The 26190-nt window shown below is 44.3% G+C and overlaps 1 protein-coding gene across 1 annotated transcript in view; it reads right to left on the bottom strand.

Moving 5' to 3' along the window:
- Positions 1-26190, bottom strand: part of LOC126291441 (endothelin-converting enzyme homolog) — a 278593-nt gene that overhangs the window by 205970 nt on the left and 46433 nt on the right. Inside the window, exon 7 of the mRNA XM_049984955.1 lies at positions 5545-5797. Within this exon, the coding sequence (XP_049840912.1) occupies positions 5545-5797 (253 nt within the window). The remainder of the gene's footprint in view (positions 1-5544; positions 5798-26190) is intronic.

Here is a 26190-nt window from a genome sequence, read left to right as displayed (position 1 = left end):
ACTTATCGGAATGTGGAAAACCGCCTAAAAACCACATCCATGCTGGCCGGCATACCAGTCCTCGTCGTTAATCCGCCGGGCTGATTCGATCGGGAGCTGGCGCGCCTACCTGAGTCCAGGAAGCAGCGCATTACCGCTCTCGGCTTCCTTGGCGGGTATTCACTTTCACAGAGTCCTGTGCACTAAACATACATTCTCAGATATTGTTCCTCAGCTTAAGGACGGTGTTTGACACCAGCATTCTCCTCTTGACAGGGGATGCCCTGTGTGCTGATCTGCCTTTCATGTCTCCTTGCCTCGTCCGTCAAATGTTGCCTCCAAAGTAGCAGAAACCGTCTACTTCGTGGTTCTCGATTTTCATGCTAAGATTCTCGCTACTATCGTTTCTGCTGCTTCTAATTACTTTTGTTATTTTCTGGTCTACCCTCAATCTACATTTTCCACTCAGTAGACTCTTCATTCTTTTCAACAGCTCCTGTAATTCTTCTCCACGGTCACTATGGATAGCAATGTGATCAGTGAATCTTATCATCGATATTCTTTCTTCCTGAATTTTAATCCCAGTCTTGAACATTTCCTTTGCTAGTGTCATTCCTTCATCGATGTGTAGATTGAACAGAAGGGGCGAAACCGTACATCATAATACGACTATTTGCTTCTGGGTCATTTGCTCCTATTGCTTCCTGTTGGTTGTTGTGCGTATTGTATATTATCCGTCTTTCAATATAGCTCACTCAAATTTTTCTGAAGATTTCTAACATCTTGCACTGCTTTATATTGTCAGTACTCTGATGGAATTTACTTGGGGGGAGGGGGGAGGGAGGAGAGGGGGGGGAGAGGGAGAGACAGACAGGAAGATCGATACAGGAGTTCATCGATGAAATTAAAGGTGCCAGAAGATGCGAGAGCATCAAGAGACTGCCATTAAGAAAAAAAACACACTTCGCGGAAAATTCCCAATGAACATGCTACAGCAGAGCGCCAAACAGGGCGACTGACAAAGCATAGATTTTGCTGCCTCGGATGACTTTAAATTTCGTCAAATGATTTTGAACGGTCTCTAGTGTTTCCACCCTATATAGGGCGATTCAAGAAGATATCTAAATGTTTTAATGTTTTATCCTACAAGTAAAAGTAAAGAGAAAGTTCATATAAACATAATTCCGCAAATGTTTAGTTACAGAGTTAATCAAATGGTTCAAATGGCTCTAAGCACTATGGGACTTAACATCTGAGGTCATCTCTCACCTAGTCTTACAACTACTTAAACATAACTGACTTAAAGAAAGCACACACATACATGACCGTGGTAGGATCGGACCTGCGACCGTAGCAGCAGCGCGGTTCCGGACTGAAGTGCCTAGAATCACTCGGCCACAGTGGCCGGCGAAATTTAGCAACTGTGCTAATATGAAACCATCGTAAAACTGTACGACGTTAAAGTAAAGCACGATTTCCATTTATTTTGCTGTTGTTGGTCTGATGAATCTAATGAAACATGTCCCAGGCGTGTATATGCAGTAGTTTTCCAGAACATCCAGAGAATCAAAATTTTTGATTTATTAACTACTTGGCCTAATTTGTTTCATAAATTCCATACAATGGCACAGTTTTCAACAGATGTTGTAGAGAATTTAATTTTGGAAAAATGATGGTAATAACGTTAACTGAAACTGTATGAATGTGTCAGATAATCTGTTTTTATCACTGCCACAACTCACGTGAATTCATGTTAAACCGGAAAGAACAAAGCTCGGTGTTAAGGAAGTTGTACAGTGTACAATGCATTCACAATAAATATTTTAAAATGTCTCCACCGAGTTCAATGCATTTAGCTGCACGCGTACGAACAGATTCTGTTGCTCGTTTCAGTTTCACAGGGATGTTCTTAATTTCGTCTATTGCTTACGTAATGCGAGCAAGTAATGTCTCTCGTGTATTGACTTTGCCGTCATAACCCATGCCTTTCATTCACACCCAAACACAAAAATCCATTGGTGCTAAATCGGGCGATCTGGGTGGCCACAGACGTGTATCTATACGACCAATATATTTCTGGGGAAAATGTTCATTTAAATGTGTAGTAGCGGCATTGGTGAAATTTGGAGGCCGCCGTCATGTTGAAAATACATTTACAATTGCGTAGAAAGTGTAACAGTTTCGAGCAAACGGAGCATTTCTTCTTGAGTACGTCTCGCCAATTACACGTCCTGGGGAAAGTGTGGGTTGCTTATACCACACCACACATTTATGTTAAATCTTTGCTGGAAATTGCGTTGCACTGTTGCATGTGGGTTTGCTTCAGACCATATGTGTTCGTTATGTAAACTGTTTATACCATTTCGAGTAAACTGTGGCTCATCAGTAACTGAAACGTATTTGTGTTACTGCCGATTAATATTTAACCAGCTGCACAACTCCAAGTGAAGGCCAGGATCTCCCGGAAGTAAATGATGCACTTTTTGTTTGTGGTAAGGACAGAAATGACTGTACTTCAGTGTACGCCATACCTTAGATTGCGAAATGCCTAGTCATTGAGACATACGTCGTGTGCTGGTACCCGGGCTACGTTGAACAGCATCCATAATATCCTCGTCATCGTCTTCATGTCTCGAGCGCACGTATTAATTATGAACGTTCCCGTAACTTCGAAATACTCCAGTAACGGTTCGTGCATTCGAAGTCCTCCGAGTTGGATAACGTACGCGATATTCGTTAACTGCAGCCTAGGATTACCATCACATTTGCCATAAATAAACACCATATCGGCGTATTCCTCTGTCGTAAATTTGAAAGGCATCCCTGTTTCATAAAGAAACTACAAACTACAACTGTTACTGTATGGTTTCACTTAAATACACTGTTGTTATGTTCTTTCACTGGACAATACAGAAAACTAACTCGTTTCGAGGTTAGGAAACGATTGAAACAACTCACTAACGGTTGCCAACAATGACATAAACGTTTCCACATTCTTAATGGAAAGTAAACAGATTTACTTGCATAATAAACTTTGCTTCTCTGGATGTTCTGGAAAACTACTGCAGATATGCGTCGGGGAGATATTTTATTAGATTGAACAGACCAACAACAACAAAATAAATGGAAATTGTGCTTTAGTTTTACATCGTACGGTTTCGCGATGGCTTCATATTAGCGGAGTTGCTAAATTTGAGGCAAAATCTTTTATTAGCCTTACCCCGTAACTAAACATTTGCGGGCCTATTTTTATATGAGCTTTTGTCTTTAGTTTTACATGTAGGATAACATAGTAAAATATTTTCATATCTTCCTGACTCACCCTGTATACCAGAACAAAAATTGCGGTCGCGCTCCACTCCAAAGAAGTCAGATCACGCTCGCTGAGATTGCAGCGAATAACGTCCTTAGAGAAGTGTCATCGGTGTGCAAGGTTGTCAAGAAAGGTGTTATTTGTATGTTTCGCAGTGCAGAGCAAACTGTCGTTTTCGACTACGAGTTGTGTGTACATGAACGCTCAAAGGGAAGAGGCCGTTTCACTGACACCCTCTATGCCGCCTCCTGAGGCCCCTTTTGTGTCGATTAAGGTCGGTGGTGTGTCTGTAAATGTTTTCCTCGGCGTGATTTCATCACTGGGCTCACGGTTCTGACATCTGTCGCAGAGGTGTCAAGAGAGATTGACATTAGGCAAGGAGTAGGTGGTGTGGGGTTGTGACGACCTTGCGTGTGACCACATTCACGTTGACACTCGGCGGATTAATGGTGAAATTTGGTGCCGGTGTGACGTCAGTAACCCACCTTTCTACTCGTGTGAACCTCAGAGCACTGGCTTCTTTCCACATGAAATTTGGTCAAGTGTGACGTCACTAAACCACCTTTCTACTCGTGTGAACCTCAGAGCAATGGCTTTTTTCCCACATGAAATTTGGTCAAGTGTGACGTCACTAAACCACCTTTCTACTCGTGTGAACCTCAGAGCAATGGCTTTTTTTCCCACATGAAATTTGGTGCCAGTGTATCCTCAGTAACCCACCTTGTGTGAACCTCAGACCGCTGGCCTTTTTTCCATATGAAATTTGGTGCCAGTTTGACGTCAGTAACCCACCTTTGAACTCGTGTGAACTTCAGCGCAATGGCCTTTTTTTCACATGACATTTGGTGCCAGTGTGACGTTAGTAACCCACCTTTGTACTTGTGTGAACCACAGAACACTGGTAATTTTTACACATGAAATTTGGTGCCAGTGTGACGTCAGTAGCCCACCTTTCTACTCGCGTGAACCTCAGAGCACTGGCCTTTTTTCCACATTAAATTTGGTGCTGGTGTGACGTCAGTAACCCACCTTTCAACTCGTGTGAACCTCAGAGCACTGGAGTTTTTCCCACATGAAATTTGGTGCCAGTGTATCCTCAGTAACCCACCTTGTGTGAACCCCAGAGCACTGGCCTTTCTTCCATATGAAATTTGGTGACAGTTTGACGTCAGTAACCCACCTTTGAACTCGTGTGAACTTTAGAGCCATGGCCTTTTTTCCACATGAAATTTGGTGCCACTTTGACGTCAGTGACCCACCTTTGAACTCGTGTGAACGTCAGAGCATTGGCCTTTTTTCCGCATGAAATTTGGTGCCAGTGTGACGTCACTAGCCCACCTTTCTAGTCGTGTGATCCTCAGAGTACTGGCCTTTTTTCCACATGAAATTTGGTCAAGTGTTACGTCACTAAACCACCTTTCTACTCGTGTGAACCTCAGAGCACTGTCCTTTTTTCCACATGAAGTTCTTGTGCCAGTGTGACGTCAGTAACCCACCTTTCTACTCGTGTGAACCTCAGAGCACTGGCCTTTTTTCCACATCAAATTTGATGCCAGTGTCTCCTCAGTACCCCAAATTGTGTGATCCTCAGAGCGCTGGCCTTTTTTCCATATGAAATTTGGTGCCACTTTGACGTCAGAAACACACCTTTGAATTCGTGTGAACATCAGAGCAATGGCCTTTTTTCCGCATGAAATTTGGTGCCAGTGGGACGTCACTAAACCATCTTTCTACTCGTGTGAACCTCAGAGTACTGGCTTTTTTTCCACATGAAATTTGGTCACGTGTGACGTCACTAAACCACCTTTCTACTCGTGTGAACCTCAGAGCAATGGCTTTTTGTCCACATGAAATTTGGTCAAGTGTGACGTCACTAAACCACCTTTCTACTCGTGTGAACCTCAGAGCACTGGCCTTTTTTCCACATGAAATTTGGTGCCGGTGTGGTGACAGTAACCCACGTTTCTACTCGTGTGAACCTCTGAGCATTAGCCTTTTTTCCACATGAAATTTGGTGCCAAAGTGACGTCAGTAACCCACCTTTCTACTCGCGTGAACCTTAGAGTCACGCTTTTGGACCGTTGGAGAGGACGATTGTAGGCCCCTTGGAGCCTGATTCAGAATTTCTGCGTCACAGTGGGATAATTTACAGGCATTTAAGTGATGTCCGCAGTGTATGAGCGAGCCCACCAGAAGAAGATGAAGCGACACGCTGTCAGGAAGAGGACAAAGGGTGCAGGCTGGCGACTCACGAGGGCAACGGGGACTTGGCGGCGGGCCGCCCCAGCATGATGGTGTTGACGGAGCGGTTGTGGAGGTCCCAGTAGACGCCGACGCCGAACAGCGTCTCGTAGGCGAGCAGGCGCCGCGTGCGGCCCATCACCGCAGACCACGACGACTGCGCGGGCACCGCGCCCCCTCCCAGTGGTGCTGGAGCCTCCAGTTCCAGGCCGACAGACTCCATGGCGCGCTTGGCTGGCTTCAGGCCACGGCTGTCCAGCGTCCCTGCAATCCAGCCAGACCCCTTACTTTCTGGTGCAACACTGTGCATTCGTGGCACAAAGATACAAACACTATTTAAAAATTAATGATGCAATTGTGAATAGAGGTGGTGTAGCATTTGGAGGATGAGTTTCATGTCTTAGGCTGTGATAGGAGTGTTCAATTCTGAGGAGCAAGTGGCAGGACAGTGGTATTGGTGCAGTCAAGGACATCAGGGAAGACATATATATATATATATATATATATATATATATATATATATAGGGTGTTTCAAAAATGACCGGTATATTTGAAACGGCAATAAAAACTAAACGAGCAGCGATAGAAATACGCCGTTTGTTGCAATATGCTTGGGACAACAGTACATTTTCAGGCGGACAAACTTTCGAAATTACAGTAGTTATAATTTTCAACAAGAGATGGCGCTGCAAGTGATGTGAAAGATATAGAAGACAACGCAGTCTGTGGGTGCGCCATTCTGTACGTCGTCTTTCTGCTGTAAGCGTGTGCTGTTCACAACGTGCAAGTGTGCTGTGGACAACATAGTTTATTCCTTAGAACAGAGGATTTTTCTGGTGTTGGAATTCCACCGCCGAGAACACAGTGTTGTTGCAACAAGACGAAGTTTTCAATGGAGGTTTAATGTAACCAAAGGACCGAAAAGCGATACAATAAAGGATCTGTTTGAAAAATTTCAATGGACTGGGAACGTAACGGATGAACGTGCTGGAAAGGTAGCGCGACCGCGTACGGCAACCACAGAGGGCAACGCGCAGCTAGTGCAGCAGGTGATCCAACAGCGGCCTCGGGTTTCCGTTCGCCGTGTTGCAGCTGCGGTCCAAATGACGCCAACGTCCACGTATCGTCTCATGCGCCAGAGTTTACACTTCTATCCGTACAAAATTCAAACGCGGCAACCCCTCAGCGCCGCTACCATTGCTGCACGAGAGACATTCACTAACGATATAGTGCACAGGATTGATGACGGCGATATGCATGTGGGCAGCATTTGGTTTACTGACAAAGCTTATTTTTACCTGGACGGCTTCGTCAATAAACAGAACTGGCGCTTATGGGGAACCTAAAAGCCCCATGTTGCAGTCCCATCGTCCCTGTGTCCTCAAAAAGTACTGGTCTGGGCCGCCATTTCTTCCAAAGGAATCATTGGCCCATTTTTCAGATCCGAAACGATTACTCCATCACGCTATCTGGACATTCTTCGTGAATTTCTGGCGGTAGAAACTGCCTTAGACGACACTGCGAATACCTCGTCGTTTATGCAAGATGGTGCCCGGCCACATCGCTCGGCCGACGTCTTTAATTTCCTGAATGAATATTTCGATGATCGTGTGATTGCTTTGGGCTATGCGAAACATACAGGAGATGGCGTGGATTGGCCTCCCTATTCGCCAGACATGAACCACTGTGACTTCTTTCTGTGGGGACACTTGAAAGACCAGGTGTACCACCAGAATCCAGAAACAATTGAACAGCTGAAGTAGTACATCTCATCTGCATGTGAAGCCATTCCGCCAGACAAGTTGTCAAAGGTATCGATCGGGTAATTTCATTCAGAGACTACGCCATGTTATTGCTACGCATGGTGGATATGTGGAAAATATCGTACTATAGAGTTTCCCAGACCGCAGCGCCATCTGTTGTTGACAATTGTAACTACTGTAATTTCGAAAGTTTGTCTGCCTGAAAATGTATTGTTGTCCCAAGCATATTGCAACAAACGGTGTATTTCTATCGTTGCTCGTTTAGTTTATATTGCCGTTTCAAATATACCGGTCATTTTTGAAACACTCTATATATATATATATATATATATATATATATATATATATATATATATATATATACAGGGTGTCCCAGCTATCTTGTCCACCCAAAATACCTCTGGAACAATAACAGCTATTGGAAGACTACTTTCACCGGTATCAATGTAGGGCTTGGGCCCATGAATGTACATATTTGGAAACATTCTAAAACGAAACCATATGTGTTTTTTAACACAAACTTATGGTTTTTGAAATAGACCTCCTATATTTTTTCTTTAGCAATCCATAGCATGACAAAGCACATACACAATGGCGTTGATTGCATCGCAATATTCCCATTACATCCCGAGATATTGAGACGCGAAGTTGACGCTTGAAACACCCGACATGCGCTGCTAGCGCACGTCCTGAGGCTCAGGCGTGAACCCCATGCTGCCCATACTGGCGATGTGATTGACATGCGTAATCACACTTCCATACTTATCAAGAGGTCCGAAACGAATAATACGGTCTGCTGCCATCCTGCATTAACGTCGTACATTCCAGGCTAGGGGTGATGCGGTTCTGTGACATATCTGTGTACCGCAACGTTAGTCACAAAATTAACTTCGCTGATCGTTAATCCGTTACTAAAAAAGTAATGCCGTTCAACGTTAAAACTTTACTTTACTGTAGATCTTGTGCAAGTGACAGTTAATCATTCACTCGTAATAGTAAAATTCATGTATATGGTTTTAGTGAAACGAGCAAGTGGACTAAAAGTTTTACCGTTGTTTAGATAAAAATGTTTTGATTTGGGAAGTTCAGGTAGGACATAGAAGATGAATATAAACATGTTTAACCAATTAGTTTTATGATCACGTATTATCAATGTTATGTTTATCTAATGCGTTAAATGACAAATTGTTGCAAACAAATGTTTCTTAACATCACTGGGTAAAATGGCCCTTTGTAGAAACTTCCACTGTGATACCAGCACTACATACTAAACATAGCGTTCACATCTCGTGCTCAAAGTGATGCCCATTGGCTTGCATACATAGGGTCACTTTCTAAACATTCATGATGGTGTCTGTTTGTTCTTTATCGTGTCTCCCTACCACTTTCGCGCAACGACGCTGTGAGCGTGTTTTTTAGGGAATTGACTAGTTTGAACCTGGGACCTGTTGCTGGTAAGGAGACGCCAGCCTACACATGACATGTAGAATTCAGAAGAGTTCAGTGATACTAGCGATGATATAACCAAATACTAAATGATCTCAGCGTCAGCTCCACTGCACTCCCTGTAAAAGAATCTTAATATTAACTAAATTTAGTGGAAGGGGTTCAAGGCTTTCCTATTTTTAGTTAGCTGGTAAAATAACGTCGAAAAAGCAGTTCAGTTTACCATTGGAAATTTTATTCTACTCACAAAACATTGTTTATAAATTGCACTATTGATAAAAGGAAATGTTTCAATACAGGATGGTAATAACCAACAGCGTTCAACAAAAATGTGAACGAATATTCCGTGAATGGGTTTCCAAGTTCTACAATGGATCAAAGGATGACCTATGCCATATCACATCTATGATATAGGTTTAAATTAAGTTTGACAAAAGAGATTACTATCAAAATGGTCTACAGTGACCCTCAATTGTCTTTAATTACTTATCTGACTTGTCGTAAATTACAGTGGTTGATGTGGCTTCTCAATAATTAGATAACAGAGAAATCATCGCGTTTCAGATTTTTACTTCAAGTGGCAAATGTGAACACCATGAGCTTTAATTTACGATCGACACTAGTATTACTCAGAAAGAGGGTGTAACACATGACACTTCTGCAGTTCTGAGTGAAGCCTTATGCGCTCAAAAATGCGGTACCGGGTGTGTTCATTACCTTGTCGGTGTTCGTCAGGGGGCGGTGGCCGGCGAAGCAGCCATCCAGCTCGTCATCTAGGAACTAACTAACTTAGCCTAACTTCTCCTTACTACTATTTACCGAAGGTGGTTAAAAAAAAAACTATCTGGCTGTGTTTTCATCTGACCCATCAGGGTCTCAATGTTAACCTTAAGCTCCGCCTACAAAAATTCTGTCTATCCAATGAAAAAGTTATACTTTTCTTGGTGGGGCAATGTTTTTAAAGTTTGCAACGTAACAGAGACGCGAAAAAGTCTCACGCTAAAACCAGCAGCTGGTGTGGTCCTTTTAGCGTTATCGTAAGACCTACACTGTTCTTCTGGAGGGCTCTGTCTTTTAACATGGGCTGGGGGTGGTCCTAATGTAACAGAGACGCGAAAAAGTCTCATGCTAAACGTTGCGGGTGGTGTGGCCCTTTTTGTGTTATCGTAAGATCTATACTGTTTTTCTGGAGGGCTCTAGCTTTTAACATGGGCTGGGGGTTGTCCTTGACGTACCTGAGACGCGAAAAAGTCTCACACTAAAACTTGCGGGTTGTGTGGCCCTAGTGGTCAGCTGGCGACATGGGTGTCCAGTTCGTCCCTTATCGTAGGGCCTTCTAGCTTAACACGGTTCTGCTCACGGCTTCTGTTCTCGTTTCTCCCCTCGGAACTGCGTCGGTCTCATGGTGGGAAGGTACGACATGCATTTAGGCATTCTTGTGTTAGTCCATTTGCTCACTCGTTACTCGTATTACTTTGATTAATTTAATTTATTCGGAGTTATGTGACATATTACTGGATTTGCTTATCATGTCATGGTTTTCATGGAAGGTGTTGCATTTGCCTTGCACCTTACATCTCTGCGGATGAAGGATGCCCTACTTCGTGCTACTGTGCCTCTTTGATGGCTGTACAAGCATCAATAATGCGTTGCTTCATGTCCTCTGGTGTTGTTGGTTCATGTTGTTAAACAGTATCCTTCACTGCTCCCCAAAGAAAATAATCCAGCGGTGTAAGGTCCGGAGATCAGGCAGACCACCTAACTGGGCCACCTCGTCCAATCCACCTACCAGGGAACTTACGGTTCAGAAGTCGTCGTGCTGGTAAGGCGTAATGTGCAGGGAATCCGACACGCTGATACCACATGACCATTCTCCAGTTCAGAGGTACGGTGTCCAAGAGAACAGGAAGATTGTCTCGTACAAATCTGGAGAATTGTCTGCCATTTTGCATGCCATTTATAAAGAAAGATCCGATAATGGTATCTCCAGTAATCCCACATGAAACATTAACTTTCCACGGACGTTGATGCTCTACTTGACGGAGCCATTTTGGATTGTCTGTGGACCAATAATTCATATTCCTCATATTGACAATTCCTTTGTTGGAGAATGATGCCTCGTCGGTAAAGAGAACATCTGCAAAAAAATTTGGATTAGTCAGAAGTTTTTGCTCAGCCCACCGAAAAAATGTTACCCTCGTGCGGAAGTTATTTCCATGAAGATACTGGTGTAAATGAACATGGTAAGGATGAAATTTATGACGTTTAAGAATACTCTGTGCACTTTATTTCGACACACTAACTTCACATACAATTTGACGTGTGCTGATTTGAGGATTCACAGCTATGGTAGCGAGCACAGCAACTTCAGCACGTTCATCTGTGCGTGTTCTAGGACATTGTCGAGGTCTTGGATTTAAGCTTCCCGTTTCACGTAGACGAGATGTGAGACGATCAAACATGCGGCGCGAAGGCGATGGCCTGTCAGGGAATCGTCTTCTGTACAGTCGTTCTGCCTGAACAGCATTTCGTCCACCTAACAACAGGGTACAGTACAGGTATGTAGAAAACAGACATATTAACTTAATAATCATAATGTTCGCTAACAGTACTATCAACAAACAAGCAATCTCATAAAGTATTTCCCGTCAAAGTACATTCTACATAGATCAGCAACATTTCTACCATATCTTCATGTGTGTACATTATACTGTACAGTATAAATTCCACAACACAACATTTATTCACAATGTGTGATACCTCCGTGCCGTCACTAGATTACTCTGATGCACGACTACACTGGCAAGCGGTGTACTGCACGCCAAAACAACAACAAATGTGATGCTCGGAGGGTGGTGGAGTATAGGAGTTTGCATGGGTCGCAAATCATAAACAAGGCGAAGTGGTAACTGTGGCAGTAGTGGGAACTACGTTGGACACTTGAATAGGTAGAGCCAGGCCCTGTGCTACAGGCACAATGGGTCATATAACGCATTAGATAAACCTTATGCTGCGTGTGCAGGATAAATACGACAACAACAAATGTGATGCTCGGAGGGTGGTGGAGTATAGGAGTTTGCATGGGTCGCAAATCACAAACAAGGCGAAGTGGTAACTGTGGCAGTAGTGGGAACTACGTTGGACACTTGAATAGGTAGAGCCAGGCCCTGTGCTACAGGCACAATGGGTCATATAACGCATTAGATAAACCTTATGCTGCGTGTGCAGGATAAATACGACAACCTGAAGGGTGTACACCGATCGGTACTGGTTCATATTGTGTATGTAGATAAGTAAAACGTGCAAGAGGGAAACCATTATGTGCTTATGAGAGTTGATGGCAGCAGACCGTATTATTCGTTTCAGACCTCTTGATAAGTATGGAGGTGTGATTACACATTTCAATCACATCGCGATTACGGGCAGCATGGGGTTCACGCCTGAGCCTCAGGACGTGCGCTAGCAGCGCATGTCGGGTGTTTTAAGCGTCAACTTCGCGTCTCAATATCTCGGGATGTAGTGGGAATATTGCGATGCAATCAACGCCATTGTGTATGTGCTTTGTCATGCTATGGACCACTGAAGAAAAAATGTAGGAGGTCCATTTAAAAAACATAAGTTTGTGTTAAAAAATACATATGCTTTCGTTTTAGAATGTTTCCAAATATGTACATTCATGGGACCCAGCCCTACATTGACACCGGTGAAAGTAGTTTTCCAATAGCTGTTATTGTTCCTGAGATATTTTGGGTGGACAAGATAGCTGGGACAACCTCTCTCTCTCTCTCACCCCGACTGGAAGAACATGCTGTGATATGATCCAAATGATTAGTTTTTCAGTGTATTCACACAAGGTTGGCGCCGGTGGCGCCACCTACAACCTGCTGACATGAGGAAAGATTCCAACCGATTTCTCATACACAAACAGCAGTTGACCGGCGTTGCCTGGTGAAACGTTGTTGTGATGCCTCGTGTAAGAAGGCGAAATGCGAACCATCACATTTCCGACTTTGATAAAGGTCGGATTGTTGCCTATCGCGATTGCGGTTCATCGTATCACGACATTGCTGCTCGCGTTGGTCGAGATCCACTGACTGAATATGGAATCGGAGGGTTCAGGAGGGAAATACGGAACGCCGTGCTGGATGCCAACGGCCTCGTATCACTAGCAGTCGAGATGACAGGCATCTTATCCGCATGGCTGTAACGGATCGTGCAGCCACGTCTCGATCCCTGAGTCAAAAGATGGGGACGTTTGCAAGACAACAACCATCTGCACAAACAGTTAGTTGACGTTTGCAGCAGCGTGGACGATCAGCTCCGAGACTATGGCTGCGGTGCATCACAGACAAGAGCGCCTGCGATGCTGTACTCTACGACCAACCTTGGTGCATGAATGGCCAATCCTTATTTTTTCGGATGAATCCAGGTTCTGTTACAGTGTCATGATGGTCGCAACCGTGTTTGGCGACATCGCGGCGAACACACATTGGAAGTCTGTATTTGTCATCGCCTTACTGGCGTATCACCCGGCGTGATGGTATGGGATGCCATTTGTTACACGTCTCGGTCACCTCTTGTTCGCATTGACTGCACTTTGAACTGTGGACGTTAAATTTCAGATGTGCTACGACCCGTGGCTCTACCCTTCATTCGATCCCTGCGAAACCCTACATTTCAGCAGGATAATGCACGACTGCATATTGCACGTCCTTTCCGGTCCTTTCTGGATACAGAAAATGTTCGACTGCTGCCCTGCCCAGCCCATTCTTCAGATCTATCACCATTGGTCAATGGTGGACGAGCAACTGGCTCGTCACGATACGCCAGTCACAACTCTTGATGAACTGTGGTATCGTGTTGAAGCTTCATGGGCAGATGTACCTGCACACGCCATCCAAACTCTGTTTGACTCAATGCCCAGGCGTATCAAGGGCGTTATTATGGCCAGAGGTGATTGTTCTGGGTACTGATTTCTCAGTATATATTCACCCAAATTGCGTGGAAAATGTAATCACGTGTCAGTTCTAATATAATATATTTGTCCAATGAATACCCGTTTGTCATCTGTATTACTTCTTGGTGTAGCAATTTAATGGCCAGTAGTGTATATATACAGGGTGGTCCATTGATAGCGACTGGGCCAAATATCTCACGAAATAAGCATATATATATATATATATATATATATATATATATATATATATATATATATATATATATATATATCAAAAGTATCTGGACACCCTCAAAAACGTACGTTTTTGATATTAGGTGCATTGTGCTGCCACCTACTGCCAGGTACTCCACGTCAGTGACCTTAGCTGTAATTAGACATGGTGAGAAAGCAGAATGGGGTGCTCCGAGGAACTCACCGTGGTCAGGTGATTGGGTGTCACTTGTGTCATCCGTATGTACGCGAGGTTTACACACCCCTAAACATACCTAGGTCAACAGTTTCCCTTGTACAGTGAAGTGGAAACGTAAAGGGACATTATCAGTACAAAAGCGTACAGGACGACCGTGATTGTTGACTGACAGAGACCGTCGACAGTTGAAGATGGTCGTAATGTGTAATAGGCAGACATCAATCAGATGTTCAAAGATGTGTGAAATCTTATGGGACTTAACTGCTAAGGTCATCAGTCCCTAAGCTTACACACTACTTAACCTAAATTATCCTAAGAACAAACACACACACCCATGCCCGAGGGAGGACTCGAACCTCCGCCGGGACCAGCCGTACAGTGCCTGACTGCAGCGCCTTAGACCGCTCGGCTAATTACTCGCGGCGACATCAATCCAGACTATCACACAGGAATTCCAAACTGCATCAGGATCCACCGGAAGTACTATGGCAGTTAGGCGCGAGGTGAGAGAACTTGGATTTCATGTTCGAGCGGCTGCTCATAAGCCACACATCACACCGATAAATGCCAAACGGCACTTCGCTTGCCGTAGGAGCATAACATTGGACGATTGAACAGTGGAAAAGGATTGTGTGGAGTAACGAATCACGGTACACAATATTGCTATCCGATATCAGGGGGTGGGTCTGGCCAACACCCGGTGAACGTCATCTGCCAGCTTGTGTAGCACCAACAGTAAAATTCGGAGGCGTTGGTGTTACGGTGTGGTCGTGTTGTTCAAGGTGGTTGCTTCAAAATGGTTCAAATGCTTCTGAGCACTATGGGACTTAACTTCTGAGGTCATCAGTCCCCTAGAACTACTTAAACCTAACTAACCTAAGCACATCACACACACCCATGCCCGAGGCAGGATTCGAGCCTGCGACCGTAGCAGTCACGCGGTTCCGGACTGAAGCGCCTAGAACCGTACGGTCAACGCGGCCGGCTGTAAGCGAGGTTTCCACACTCCTACACATACCTAGGTCAACTGTTTCCGGTGTGACAGTGAAGTGGAAACGTTAAGGGACATGTTCAGCACAAAGGCATCCGACCTCGTTTGTTGACTGTCAGAGACCGCCGATAGTTGAAGAGGGTCGTAATGTGTAATAGGCTCACATCTATCCAACCATCTAACAGTAATTCTAAACTACATCAGGATCCACCGGAAGTATTATGACAGTTAGGCGGGAGGTGATAAAACTTGGATTTCATGGTCGAGCGGCTGCTCATAAGCCACACATCATGCCGGTAAATGACAAACGACGGCTCGCTTGGTGTAAGGATCGTAAACATTGGACGATTGAACAGTGGAAAAAAGTGTGGAGTGACGAATCACGGTACACAATGTGGCGATCCGATGGCAGGGTGTGGGTACAGCGAATGTCCAGTGAACGTCATCTGCCAGCGTGCTCAGTGCCAACAGTAAAATTCGGAGGGGATGGTGATATAGTGTTGTCGTGTTTTTCATGCAGAGAGGCTTGCACCACTTGTTTTGCGTGGCTCTAACACAGCACAGGCCTACATTGATGTTTTAAGCATGTTCTTGCTTCCCACTGTTGTAGAGCGATTCGGGGATGGCGACTGCATCTTCCAACACGATCGAGCATCTGTTCATAATGCACGGCCTGTGGCGGAGTGATTACATGACAATAACATCCTTGTAATGGACTGGCCTGCACAGAGCCCTGTCCGGGAATCCAATAGAACACCTTCGAGATATTTTGGAAGCCGACTTCTTGGCAGGTCTCACCGATCGACATCGATACTTCTGAGTGTAGCACTCCCTGAAGGATGGGCTGTCATTCCCCAAGAAACCTTCGAGCACTTCATTGAAGTTATGGCTGCGAGAGTCAAAGCTGTCGTCAAGGGCAACACCATATTCTAGCATTACCGATGGAGGACCCCACGAACGTGTAATTCATTTTCAGCCAGGTGTCTGAATACTTTTACTCACGTGGTATTGCACTGAAGAGGTACGAAACGTGTTAACTACCAAACTGGTTGGAATTTTTATATGCTTGTATGGAATAACCTGGGACTGGACCCGTGGTCTAGGGGTAGCGTCTTTGATTAATAATCAAAGCGTCTTCGGTCCCGGGTTCGATCCCCGCCACTGACTGAATTTTTGATAAATAATCAACATTGGCGGCCGAAGACTTCCGGCATAAGAAGTCAGCCTCATTCTGCCAACGGCCTTGTCAAAGAGGGCGGAGGAGTGGATAGAGGTTCAGGGCACTCTCTTGTCCTAGGGGTGGGAAAATGCCCCTAAAGGCGGAAGAATCAGCAATGATCAACGACATGAGGATGCAGAAGGCAATGGAAACCACTGCATTATAGGCACGTAACGTGTATCCATAGGACATGTGGCCTGTAGTTGAAGAAGTGTCATGATGATCTCTCCATTGGCAAAAGATTCCGGAATAGTCCCCCATTCGGATCTCCGGGAGGGGACTGCCAAGGGGGAGGTTACCATGAGAAAAAGATTGAATAATCAACGAAAGGATAACGTTCTACGAGTCGGCACGTGGAATGTCAGAAACTTGAACGTGCTAGGGAAACTAGAAAATCTGAAAAGGGAAATGCAAAGGCTCAATCTAGATATAGTAGCGGTCAGTGAAGTGAAGTGGAAGCAAGACAAAGATTTCTGGTCAGATGAGTATCGGGTAATATCAACAGCAGCAGAAAATGGTATAACAGGTGTAGGATTCCTTACGAATAGGAAGTTAGGGCAGAGGGTGTGTTACTGTGAACAGTTCAGTGACCGGGTTGTTCTAATCAGAATCGGCAGCAGACCGACAACGATAGTTCAGGTATACATGCCAACGTCGCAAGCTGAAGATGAACAGATAGAGAAAGTGTATGAGGATATTGAAAGGGTAATGCAGTATGTAAAGGGGGGTGAAAATCTAATAGTCATGGTCGACTGGAATGCAGTTGTAGGGGAAGGAGTAGAAGAAAAGGTTACAGGAGAATATGGGCTTGGGACAAGGAATGAAAGAGGAGAAAGACTAATTGAGTCCTGTAACAAGTTTCAGCTAGTACTAGCGAATACCCTGTTCAAGAATCACAAGAGGAGGAGGTATACATGGAAAAGGCCGGGAGATACGGGAAGATTTCAATTAGATTACATCATGGTCAGACAGATATTCCGAAATCAGATACTGGATTGTAAGGCGTACCCAGGAGCAGATATAGACTCAGATCACAATATAGTAGTGATGAAGAGTAGGCTGAAGTTCATGACATTAGTCAGGACGAATCAATACGCAAAGAAGTGGGATACGGAAGTTCTAAGGAATGACGAGATACGTTTGAAGTTCTCTAACTCTATAGATACAGCAATAAGGAATAGCGCAGTAGGCAGTACAGTTGAAGAGGAATGGACATCTCTAAAAAGGGCCATCACAGAAGTTGGGAAGGAAAACATAGGTACAAAGAAGGTAGCTGCGAAGAAACCATGGGTAACAGAAGAAATACTTCAGTTGATTGATGAAAGGAGGAAGTACAAACATGTTCCGGGAAAATCAGGAGTACAGTAATAGAAGTCGCTGAGAAATGAAATAAATATGAAGTGCTGGGAAGCTAAGACGAAATGGCTACAGGAAAAATGTGAAGACATCGAAAAAGATATGATTGTCGGAAGGACAGACTCAGCATACAGGAAAGTCAAAACAACCTTTGGTGACATTAAAAGCAACGGTGGTAAGATTAAGAGTGCAACGGGAATTCCACTGATAAATGCAGGGGAGAGAGCAGATAGGTGGAAAGAATACATTGAAAGCCTCTATGAGGGTGAAGATTTGTCTGATGTGATAGGAGAAGAAACAGGAGTCGATTTAGAAGAGATAGGGGATCCAGTGTTAGAATCGGAATTTAAAAGAGCTTTGGAGGACTTACGGTCAAATAAGGCAGAAGGGATAGATAACATTCCATCAGAATTTCTAAAATCATAAGGGGAAGTGGCAACAAAAAGACTATTCACGTTGGTGTGTAGAATATATGAGTCTGGCGACATACCATCTGACTTTCTGAAAAGCATTATGCACACAATTCCGAAGACGGCAAGAGCTGACAAGTGCGAGAATTGTCGCACAATCAGCTTAACAGCTCATGCATCGAAGCTGCTTACAAGAATAATATACAGAAGAATGTAAAAGAAAATTGAGAATGCGCTAGGTGACGATCAGTTTGGCTTTAGGAAAAGTAAAGGCACGAGAGAGGCAATTCTGACGTTACGGCTGATAATGGAAGCAAGGCTAAAGAAAAATCAAGACACGTTCATAGGATTTGTCGACCTGGAAAAAGCGTTCGACAATATAAAATGGTGCAAGTTGTTCGAGATTCTGAAAAAAGTAGGGGTAAGCTATAGGGAGAGACGGGTCCTATACAATATGTACAACAACCAAGAGGGAATAATAAGAGTGGACGATCAAGAACGAAGTGCTCGTATTAAGAAGGGTGTAAGACAAGGCTGTAGCCTTTCGCCCCTACTCTTCAATCTGTACATCGAGGAAGCAATGATGGAAATAAAAGAAAGGTTCAGGAGTGGAATTAAAATACAAGGTGAAAGGTTATCAATGATACGATTCGCTGATGACATTGCTATCCTGAGCGAAAGTGAAGAAGAATTAAATGATCTGCTGAACGGAATGAACAGTCTAATGAGTACACAGTATGGTTTGAGAGCAAATCGGAGAAAGACGAAGTAATGAGAAGCTGTAGAAATGAGAACAGCGAGAAAATTAACATCAGGATTGATGGTCATGAAGTCAATGAAGTTAAGGAATTCTGCTACCTAGGCAGTAAAATAACCAATGACGGACGGAGCAAGGAGGACATGAAAAGCAGACTTTGCTATGGCAAAAAAGGCATTTCTGGCCAAGAGAAGTCTACTAATATCAAATACCGACCTTAATTTGAGGAAGAAATATCTGAGTATGTACGTCTGGACTACAGCATTGTATGGTAGTGAAACATGGACTGTGGGAAAACCGGAACAGAAGAGAATCGAAGCATTTGAGATGTGGTGTTATAGACGAATTTTGAAAATTAGGTGGACTGATAAGGTAAGGAATGAGGACGTTCTACGCAGAATCGGAGAGGAAAAGAATATGTGGAAAACACTGATAAGGAGAAGGGACAGGATGATAGGACATGTGCTAAGACATGAGGGAATTACTTCCATGGTACTAGAGGGAGCTGTAGAGGGCAAAAACTGTAGAGGGAGACAGAGATTGGAATACGTCAAGCAAATAATTGAGGACGTAGGTTGCAAGTGCTACTCTGAGATGAAGCGGTTAGGACAGGAAAGGAAAAAAAAAATGGAATTACGTAGAGAGGCTGGGTGACGCCCACCATATTTATCTACTCCCAAGGTCCGATGCCGATCGAATTCCTCGAGCTGGCCGGAGTGGCCGAGCGGTTCCAGGCGCTACAGTCTGAATCCGCGCGACCGCTAAGCTCGCAGGTTCGAATTGTGCCTCGGGCATGGATGTGTGTGATGTCCTTAGGTTAGTTAGGTTTAAGTAGTTCTAAGTTTTAGGGGACTGATGACCTTAGAAGTTAAGTCCCATAGTGCTCAGAGCCAATTCCTCGAGTACAGTGAAACCTTTATCAGCGGTGTCTATTGTGAGACCCTCTATAGCCTAATTCCGTCTGTCAACAGCAGAAGGCCTGGGATGCTCACAGAGGGAATAATTCTGCTCCACGATAACGTGCATACACACGTCTCCCCGACGTCACACAAGCTGTGATGGCCAAGGTCAAGTGGAACAGTTTGAGCATCCGCCCTACAGCCCAGACAAGTCACCCTCTGACTTCAAAAGCAACTCAGAGGAACGGCTTCATATCGGGCGACCAACTGAATGCCCCCTGTCACAGTCACAGGAATTCTGGGAGCTGGGAATCCTTCGGCTCGTGAAAAGTATAGTTGTAGTCAGGTCTCTGGTGATTACTTTTCATAAAGATGGAGTTATAGGAACAGTGTTGTTTTGCACCTTTCCTTGAGAAGACCCCTCACATATACGTGCTACAGAAAGTTAATATCACTTTCCAGCATAACCCACACCATTTGGTTGATAATTTTTTTCTGCCGGACTGTATCTCTTGCCTTGCTTCCAACAGACCTGCACCAGTTGTGCACGTTCTGTGTTATGTTAGCTCATGATCAGACCGGTTCTAACCTACAGAAGAGGAACATGGGCCCTAACAAGTACTGATGACCAGCAGCTCTCTTTGAACTTCTGCAGCAAGATCTACGTGGCAGTTCAGGATAACAGTGATGCAGAACAGTGAGCTGGATCGCTGCGTAAGAGGAGCTGACATTGTAAAAATAATAAAATGGTGGAGAGTAGCCTGGCTTGGACATGTCGTTAGGACGAATCCTGGAAGGAAAAGAGGTTTTTGAATGGGGGAGGCCATGAAAGCGGTGTCTCGACGGCGTGGAAGAAGAGTCAGAGGATGGCGGATAAGCGTTCTGGGGAAAGCAGAGTGGAGTAAACTTGAAAACCCACGCAGCGCTGTCACGCCATAATACGATTGACAGATTCACAGTTGTGACACTTGACCAAAGGCCATATATAAAACCCAAAATGATAACGTCAACACAATAGCAACTGGAAACATGGAGCGCCTTTGGGCAACTGTCACATCCGTCAGTCTGTCAACTCTGACAATAAAACGTCAAATAATAAAAATTATGAGAAAGGACGATGAACAACAGCAGAAAACCTCAAACAGCTTATACCACAATCGACACCACGTTGTAACACAATAGAGCATGGCAGCCACCACTGACGATACAAGGAGGTAAACGCAAAATTAGTATACATCGGAATAATCAGTACTAGCTGCATAAAAGAAATTTAATTTCTCAACAGGTTTCAGTCACTTAGTGCCATTTTCAGAAGTTTATACCTATCACATTATCTGAGATTCTCCAGCAAGGTTTCGAACGCTTGGCGTATTTTTTTGATTTAATGAAGGCATTTGATTGTGTTGATCACAAAGCATTGCTCCAGACGTTGGACCATTACAGAATATGGGGAGTAGCTCACAATTGGTTCACCTCTTACATTAGCAACAGGCAGCAAAAGGTCATTATTCACAATGTTGATAACGGCTGAGATATGGGGTTTGAGTTGGATACTTTGAAGTACGGGGTGCCCCAGGGATCACCGTTGGGGCCACTCCTGTTCCTTATTTATATAAATGATATGCTCTCTGATATTATGGGTGGCCAACCGTGACAAGGTGCCTTAAACAGCACGGCCACCCCGCGCGGCGTCGTTTACGGAACGTCTTCAATTGAGACAACAATTTTCGCGACTATTAGTCATTCATTTCATCTTCTGACGCATCTCTTTCACTTTTACATCTACTCGCCGTTCACGCACAATCACATGTGGTTGTCTTACACTAGCTTCTGACCCACTCTGCATAGAAGCTTCCATCTGGCCAGTGGACAATGGAAATCTCGCCATCTTCGCAATGTTGAAGGATGAGGTAAAAGGGGTTGAGTGGGAGATCAGAGGTTCAGTGTGGTATAAATGTGTGAAGCAAGCAGGCAGCCATACTACGGCGACCCACTCGTGTTTACTACAGGCAAATGACCGACCTTGAAAGTGGTCAGATTGTGGTTTCACAAGGTATGGGATGATGCTTTTGGAGAACTGCCACACAAGTTCTACGTGCTGTGCCAACTGTTCAAATGGTTCAAATGGCTCTGAGCACTATGGGACTCAACTGCTGTGGTTATCAGTCCCCTAGAACTTAGAACTACTTAAACCTAACTAACCTAAGGACATCACACACATCCATGCCCGAGGCAGGATTCGAACCTGCGACCGTAGCGGTTCCGGACTGCGCGCCTAGATCCGCGAGACCACCGCGGCCGGCGTGCCAACTGTGCAACGATGTTGGTAGCAGTGATTGCGTGAACATCCTCACATCCACAGAGAAGATTCTGAACATCCACGCAGCACAGACGCGCGCCTGGATTGCCATATTGTAATGACAGCAGTGGCAGGTCCTACAGGTACCACAGCACGCATAGGTGTTGAGAGCACAGATGGGTTACGAACCAGTTATTAGCAGTGGGTCTAGGGGCACACACCACCTCTAGCCAATTTTCCAGTCACAGCACAGCACTGACGTGCACGGTTCGACAGGTGCCACCAGGGGATGCGATTAAAAGTTGACCACACTTTGCGAGGGCAATCAAATCCTTCTGGTTTACTAAAGATGCACGGCATACTGTGGCAGTTTACTGTTGTTCTACTGTCCCATTCCTCTTTCCATCGGTCATTAATTTTAAAGTTAGTTTGGTGCAGCGCCTTTTCGGTCTTTAGTGGCGGGTACCTAGACCGGAGTCGGTTTCCTTGGATGTCGTGAGTATCTTCATGGATTTGTAATTGAGTGTTGGTCATGATTTTTTTGACATTCTCTAACCAGAGCGTAAGGCAGAGATTTACGAACCAGGTTTTAAATTGTAAGACATTTCCAGGGGCAGATGTGGACTCTGACCACAATCTATTGGTTATGAACTGTAGACTAAAACTGAAGAAACTGCAAAAAGGTGGGAATTTAAGGAGATGGGACCTGGATAAACTGAAAGAACCAGAGGTTGTACAGAGTTTCAGGGAGAGCATAAGGGAACAATTGTTAGGAATTGGGGAAATAAATACAGTAGAAGAAGAATGGTAGCTTTGAGGGATGAGGTAGTGAAGGCAGCAGAGGATCAAGTAAGTAAAAAGACGAGGGCTTGTAGAAATCCTTGGGTAACAGAAGAAATACTGAATTTAATTGATGAAAGGAGAAAATATAAAAATGCAACAGGAAGTGCAAAATGCCTAAGCAGGGATGGCTATCTGACAAGGGGTAAGACAGATACTGCCTACAGGAAAATTAAAGAGACGTTTGGAGATAAGAGAACCACTTGTATGAACATAAAAAGCTCAGATGGAAACCCAGTTCTAAGCAAAGAAGGGAAAGCAGAAAGGTGGAAGGAGTATATAGAGGGTCTATACAACGGCGATGTACTTGAGGACAATATTATGGAAATGGAAGAGGATGCAAATGAAGATGAAATGGGAGATACGATACTGCGTGAAGAGTTTGACAGAGCACTGAAAGACCTGAGTCGAAACAAGGCCCCGGGAGTAGACAACATTCCATTGGAACTACTGACGGCCTTGGGAGAGCCAGTCCCGACAAAACTCTATCATCTGGTGAGCAAGATGTATGAAACAGGCGAAATACCCTCATACTTCAAGAAGAATATAATAATTCCAATCCCAAAGAAAGCACGTGTTGACAGATGTGAAAATTACCGAACAATAAGTTTAATAAGCCATAGCTGCAAAATACTAACTATAATTCTTTACAGACGAATGGAAAAACTAGTAGAAGCCGACCTTGGGGAAGATCAGTTTGGATTCCGTAGAAATACTGGAACACGTGAGGCAATACTGACCTTACGACTTATCTTAGAAGAAAGATTAAGGAAAGGCAAACCTACGTTTCTAGCATTTGTAGACTTAGAGAAAGCTTTTGACAATGTTGACTAGAATACTGTCTTTCAAATTCTAAAGGTGGCAGGGGTAAAATACGGGGAGCGAAAGGCTATTTACAATTTGTACAGAAACCAGATGGCAGTTATAAGAGTTGAGGGGCATTAAAGGGAAGCAGATGGACAATATCTTGAGAGGAGTATATAAGATGAAAATCAACAAAAGCAAAACGAGGATAATGGAATGTAGTCGAATTAAGTCGGGTGATGCTGAGGGAATTAGATTACGAAATGAGACACTTAAAGTAGTAAAGGAGTTTTGCTATTTGGGGAGCAAAATAACTGATGATGGTCGAAGTAGAGAGGATATAAAATGTAGACTGGCAATGGCAAGGAAAGCGTTTCTGAAGAAGAGAAATTTGTTAACATCGAATATAGATTTAAGTGTCAGGAAGTCTTTTCTGAAAGTATTTGTATGGAGTGTAGCCATGTATGGAAGTGAAACATGGACGATAAATAGTTTGGACAAGAACAGAATAGAAGCTTTCGAAATGTGGTGCTACAGAAGAATGCTGAAGATTAGATGGGTAGATCACATAACTAATGAGGAAGTATTGAATAGGATTGGGCAGAAGAGAAGTTTGTGGCACAACTTGACAAGAAGAAGGGATCGGTTGGTAGGATATGTTCTGAGGCATCAAGGGATCACCAATTTAATATTGGAGGGCAGCGTGGAGGGTAAAAGTCGTAGAGGGAGACCAAGAGATGAATACACTAAGCAGATTCAGAAGGATATAGGTTGCAGCAGGTACTGGGAGATGAAGCAACTTGCATAGGCAGAGTAGCATGGAGAGCTGCATCAAACCAGTCTCAGGACTGAAGACCACAACAACAACAACAACCAGAGCGTGTTCTCGGCGCAGGTTAGGAGGGTCTATGCTACTGAGAACGGGCAGTCACACTTTATGAGTTGGCTTGATTGTGCCTGATACAATACGCATTGTTGCATTAAGTTGGCTGTCTACCATTGTGTGTGTTTGCTGTTGAGCCACACTGGGGCACAGTATTCTGCCACTGGATACACCAGGCCAAGTGCAGATGTTCTTAAGGTAGATGCTGTGGAGCCCCAAGTGGTGCCACACAGCTTCTTCAATATGTTGTTGCGTGTTTTCAGCTTCGCTGCAGTTTTCGTCGGGTGTTCTTTGAATGTTAGTGTCCTGTCTACGGTAACTCCAAGATACTTTGGGTGTTTGTTGTGATTTAGTATTTTCCCATCTAGATTTACATGTAGTTCTCTGTTGGCCATTTTGTTGTTCAAATTGTTCAAATGGAAGGCAGATACTTCCGTCTTTGTAGCACTAGGTTGTAGCCTCCATGTTCTAAAGTACTCGCTGAGAATCCCTAGGTCACTCGTAAGGATATCTGCGGCAGTTTCTATGTTTCTGTGGGCTATTGCCAGGGCCCAGTCGTCAGCATAACCAAATTTGCGCGATCTGGTTGCAGGCATGTCAGCGAGGTAAAGGCTGAAAAGGAGTGGCGCAAGTACAGAGCCTTGTGGGAGTCCATAATTGAGTTTCATCTGTTTACTTCTCTCATTCCCCATTGTTACTTGGAAGGTTCTATTTGACAACATATCGCCAATGAGGTTGGCTATCTTCTTGCAGGAGACGGCACAGACTAATTTGTACTTGAGTCCCTGTTTCCAAACTGTATCATAGGCTGCTGTTAGGTCTATGAATGCTGCAGCTACTTTATGTTTCTTCTGCAACTCCGCCTCTATATATGTTGTCAGTGATAGGACTTGATCGGTACAGCAGCGATAGGGATGGAATCCTGCTTGTTCGACAGGGACATTTTTGAGTATAATTTGGCCTATTCTGTTGAAGAGCAGTCTTTCTAGTAATTTATAGACCATACTGAGAAGGGCAATGGGATGGTAACTCTCTGGTCTCGCTTCGGAACCAACTGTGGGAGATGCGCCGACTCCTTACACAGATGGGGTAAACTTACTTCGGCTACTTGCGACTGTGGCGCTGAGAGACAGACGGTCAAACACATCGTGCAGGAGTGCCCAGTAAGGGCATACGAGGGTGACCCACAGGATTTCCTAATGGCAACCCAAGGGGCAATCGACTATATATTATCTAAGCTGGACGTTTGTTTGTGATTACTCTTCTGTTAGTGTAACTTTACAATTGGTGGTGTTCGTATATGCAAACTGTTATTTATTGTTCTGTTTATACATACGTGATTTTTTTAAATCGTGTTGTTTCTGTAATGAACCATACGCTAAATAAATAAATAACCAGGGGATCACTTGGAATGGCGCGCTGTGGTCTTCAGCGATGAAAGCAGATTCTGTATGCATGCAGGTCATGGGTTTGCGCTTACAGCGGGGACCTGGTGAGTGTCACCTTTCACAGAGTACTCATCCAAGACGCACTAGCCCGTCCACAGACCTTATGGTCTGGGATGCGACAAGCCAGAAGACTCGTTCGCCTTTGGCGTTTCTGAAGGGGACATTAACCAGCA

The sequence above is a fragment of the Schistocerca gregaria genome, chromosome 9 (genome assembly GCF_023897955.1).
Source record: "Schistocerca gregaria isolate iqSchGreg1 chromosome 9, iqSchGreg1.2, whole genome shotgun sequence".
Classification (NCBI taxonomy): domain Eukaryota; kingdom Metazoa; phylum Arthropoda; class Insecta; order Orthoptera; family Acrididae; genus Schistocerca; species Schistocerca gregaria.
This window is presented reverse-complemented; position numbering and strand designations above follow the sequence as displayed.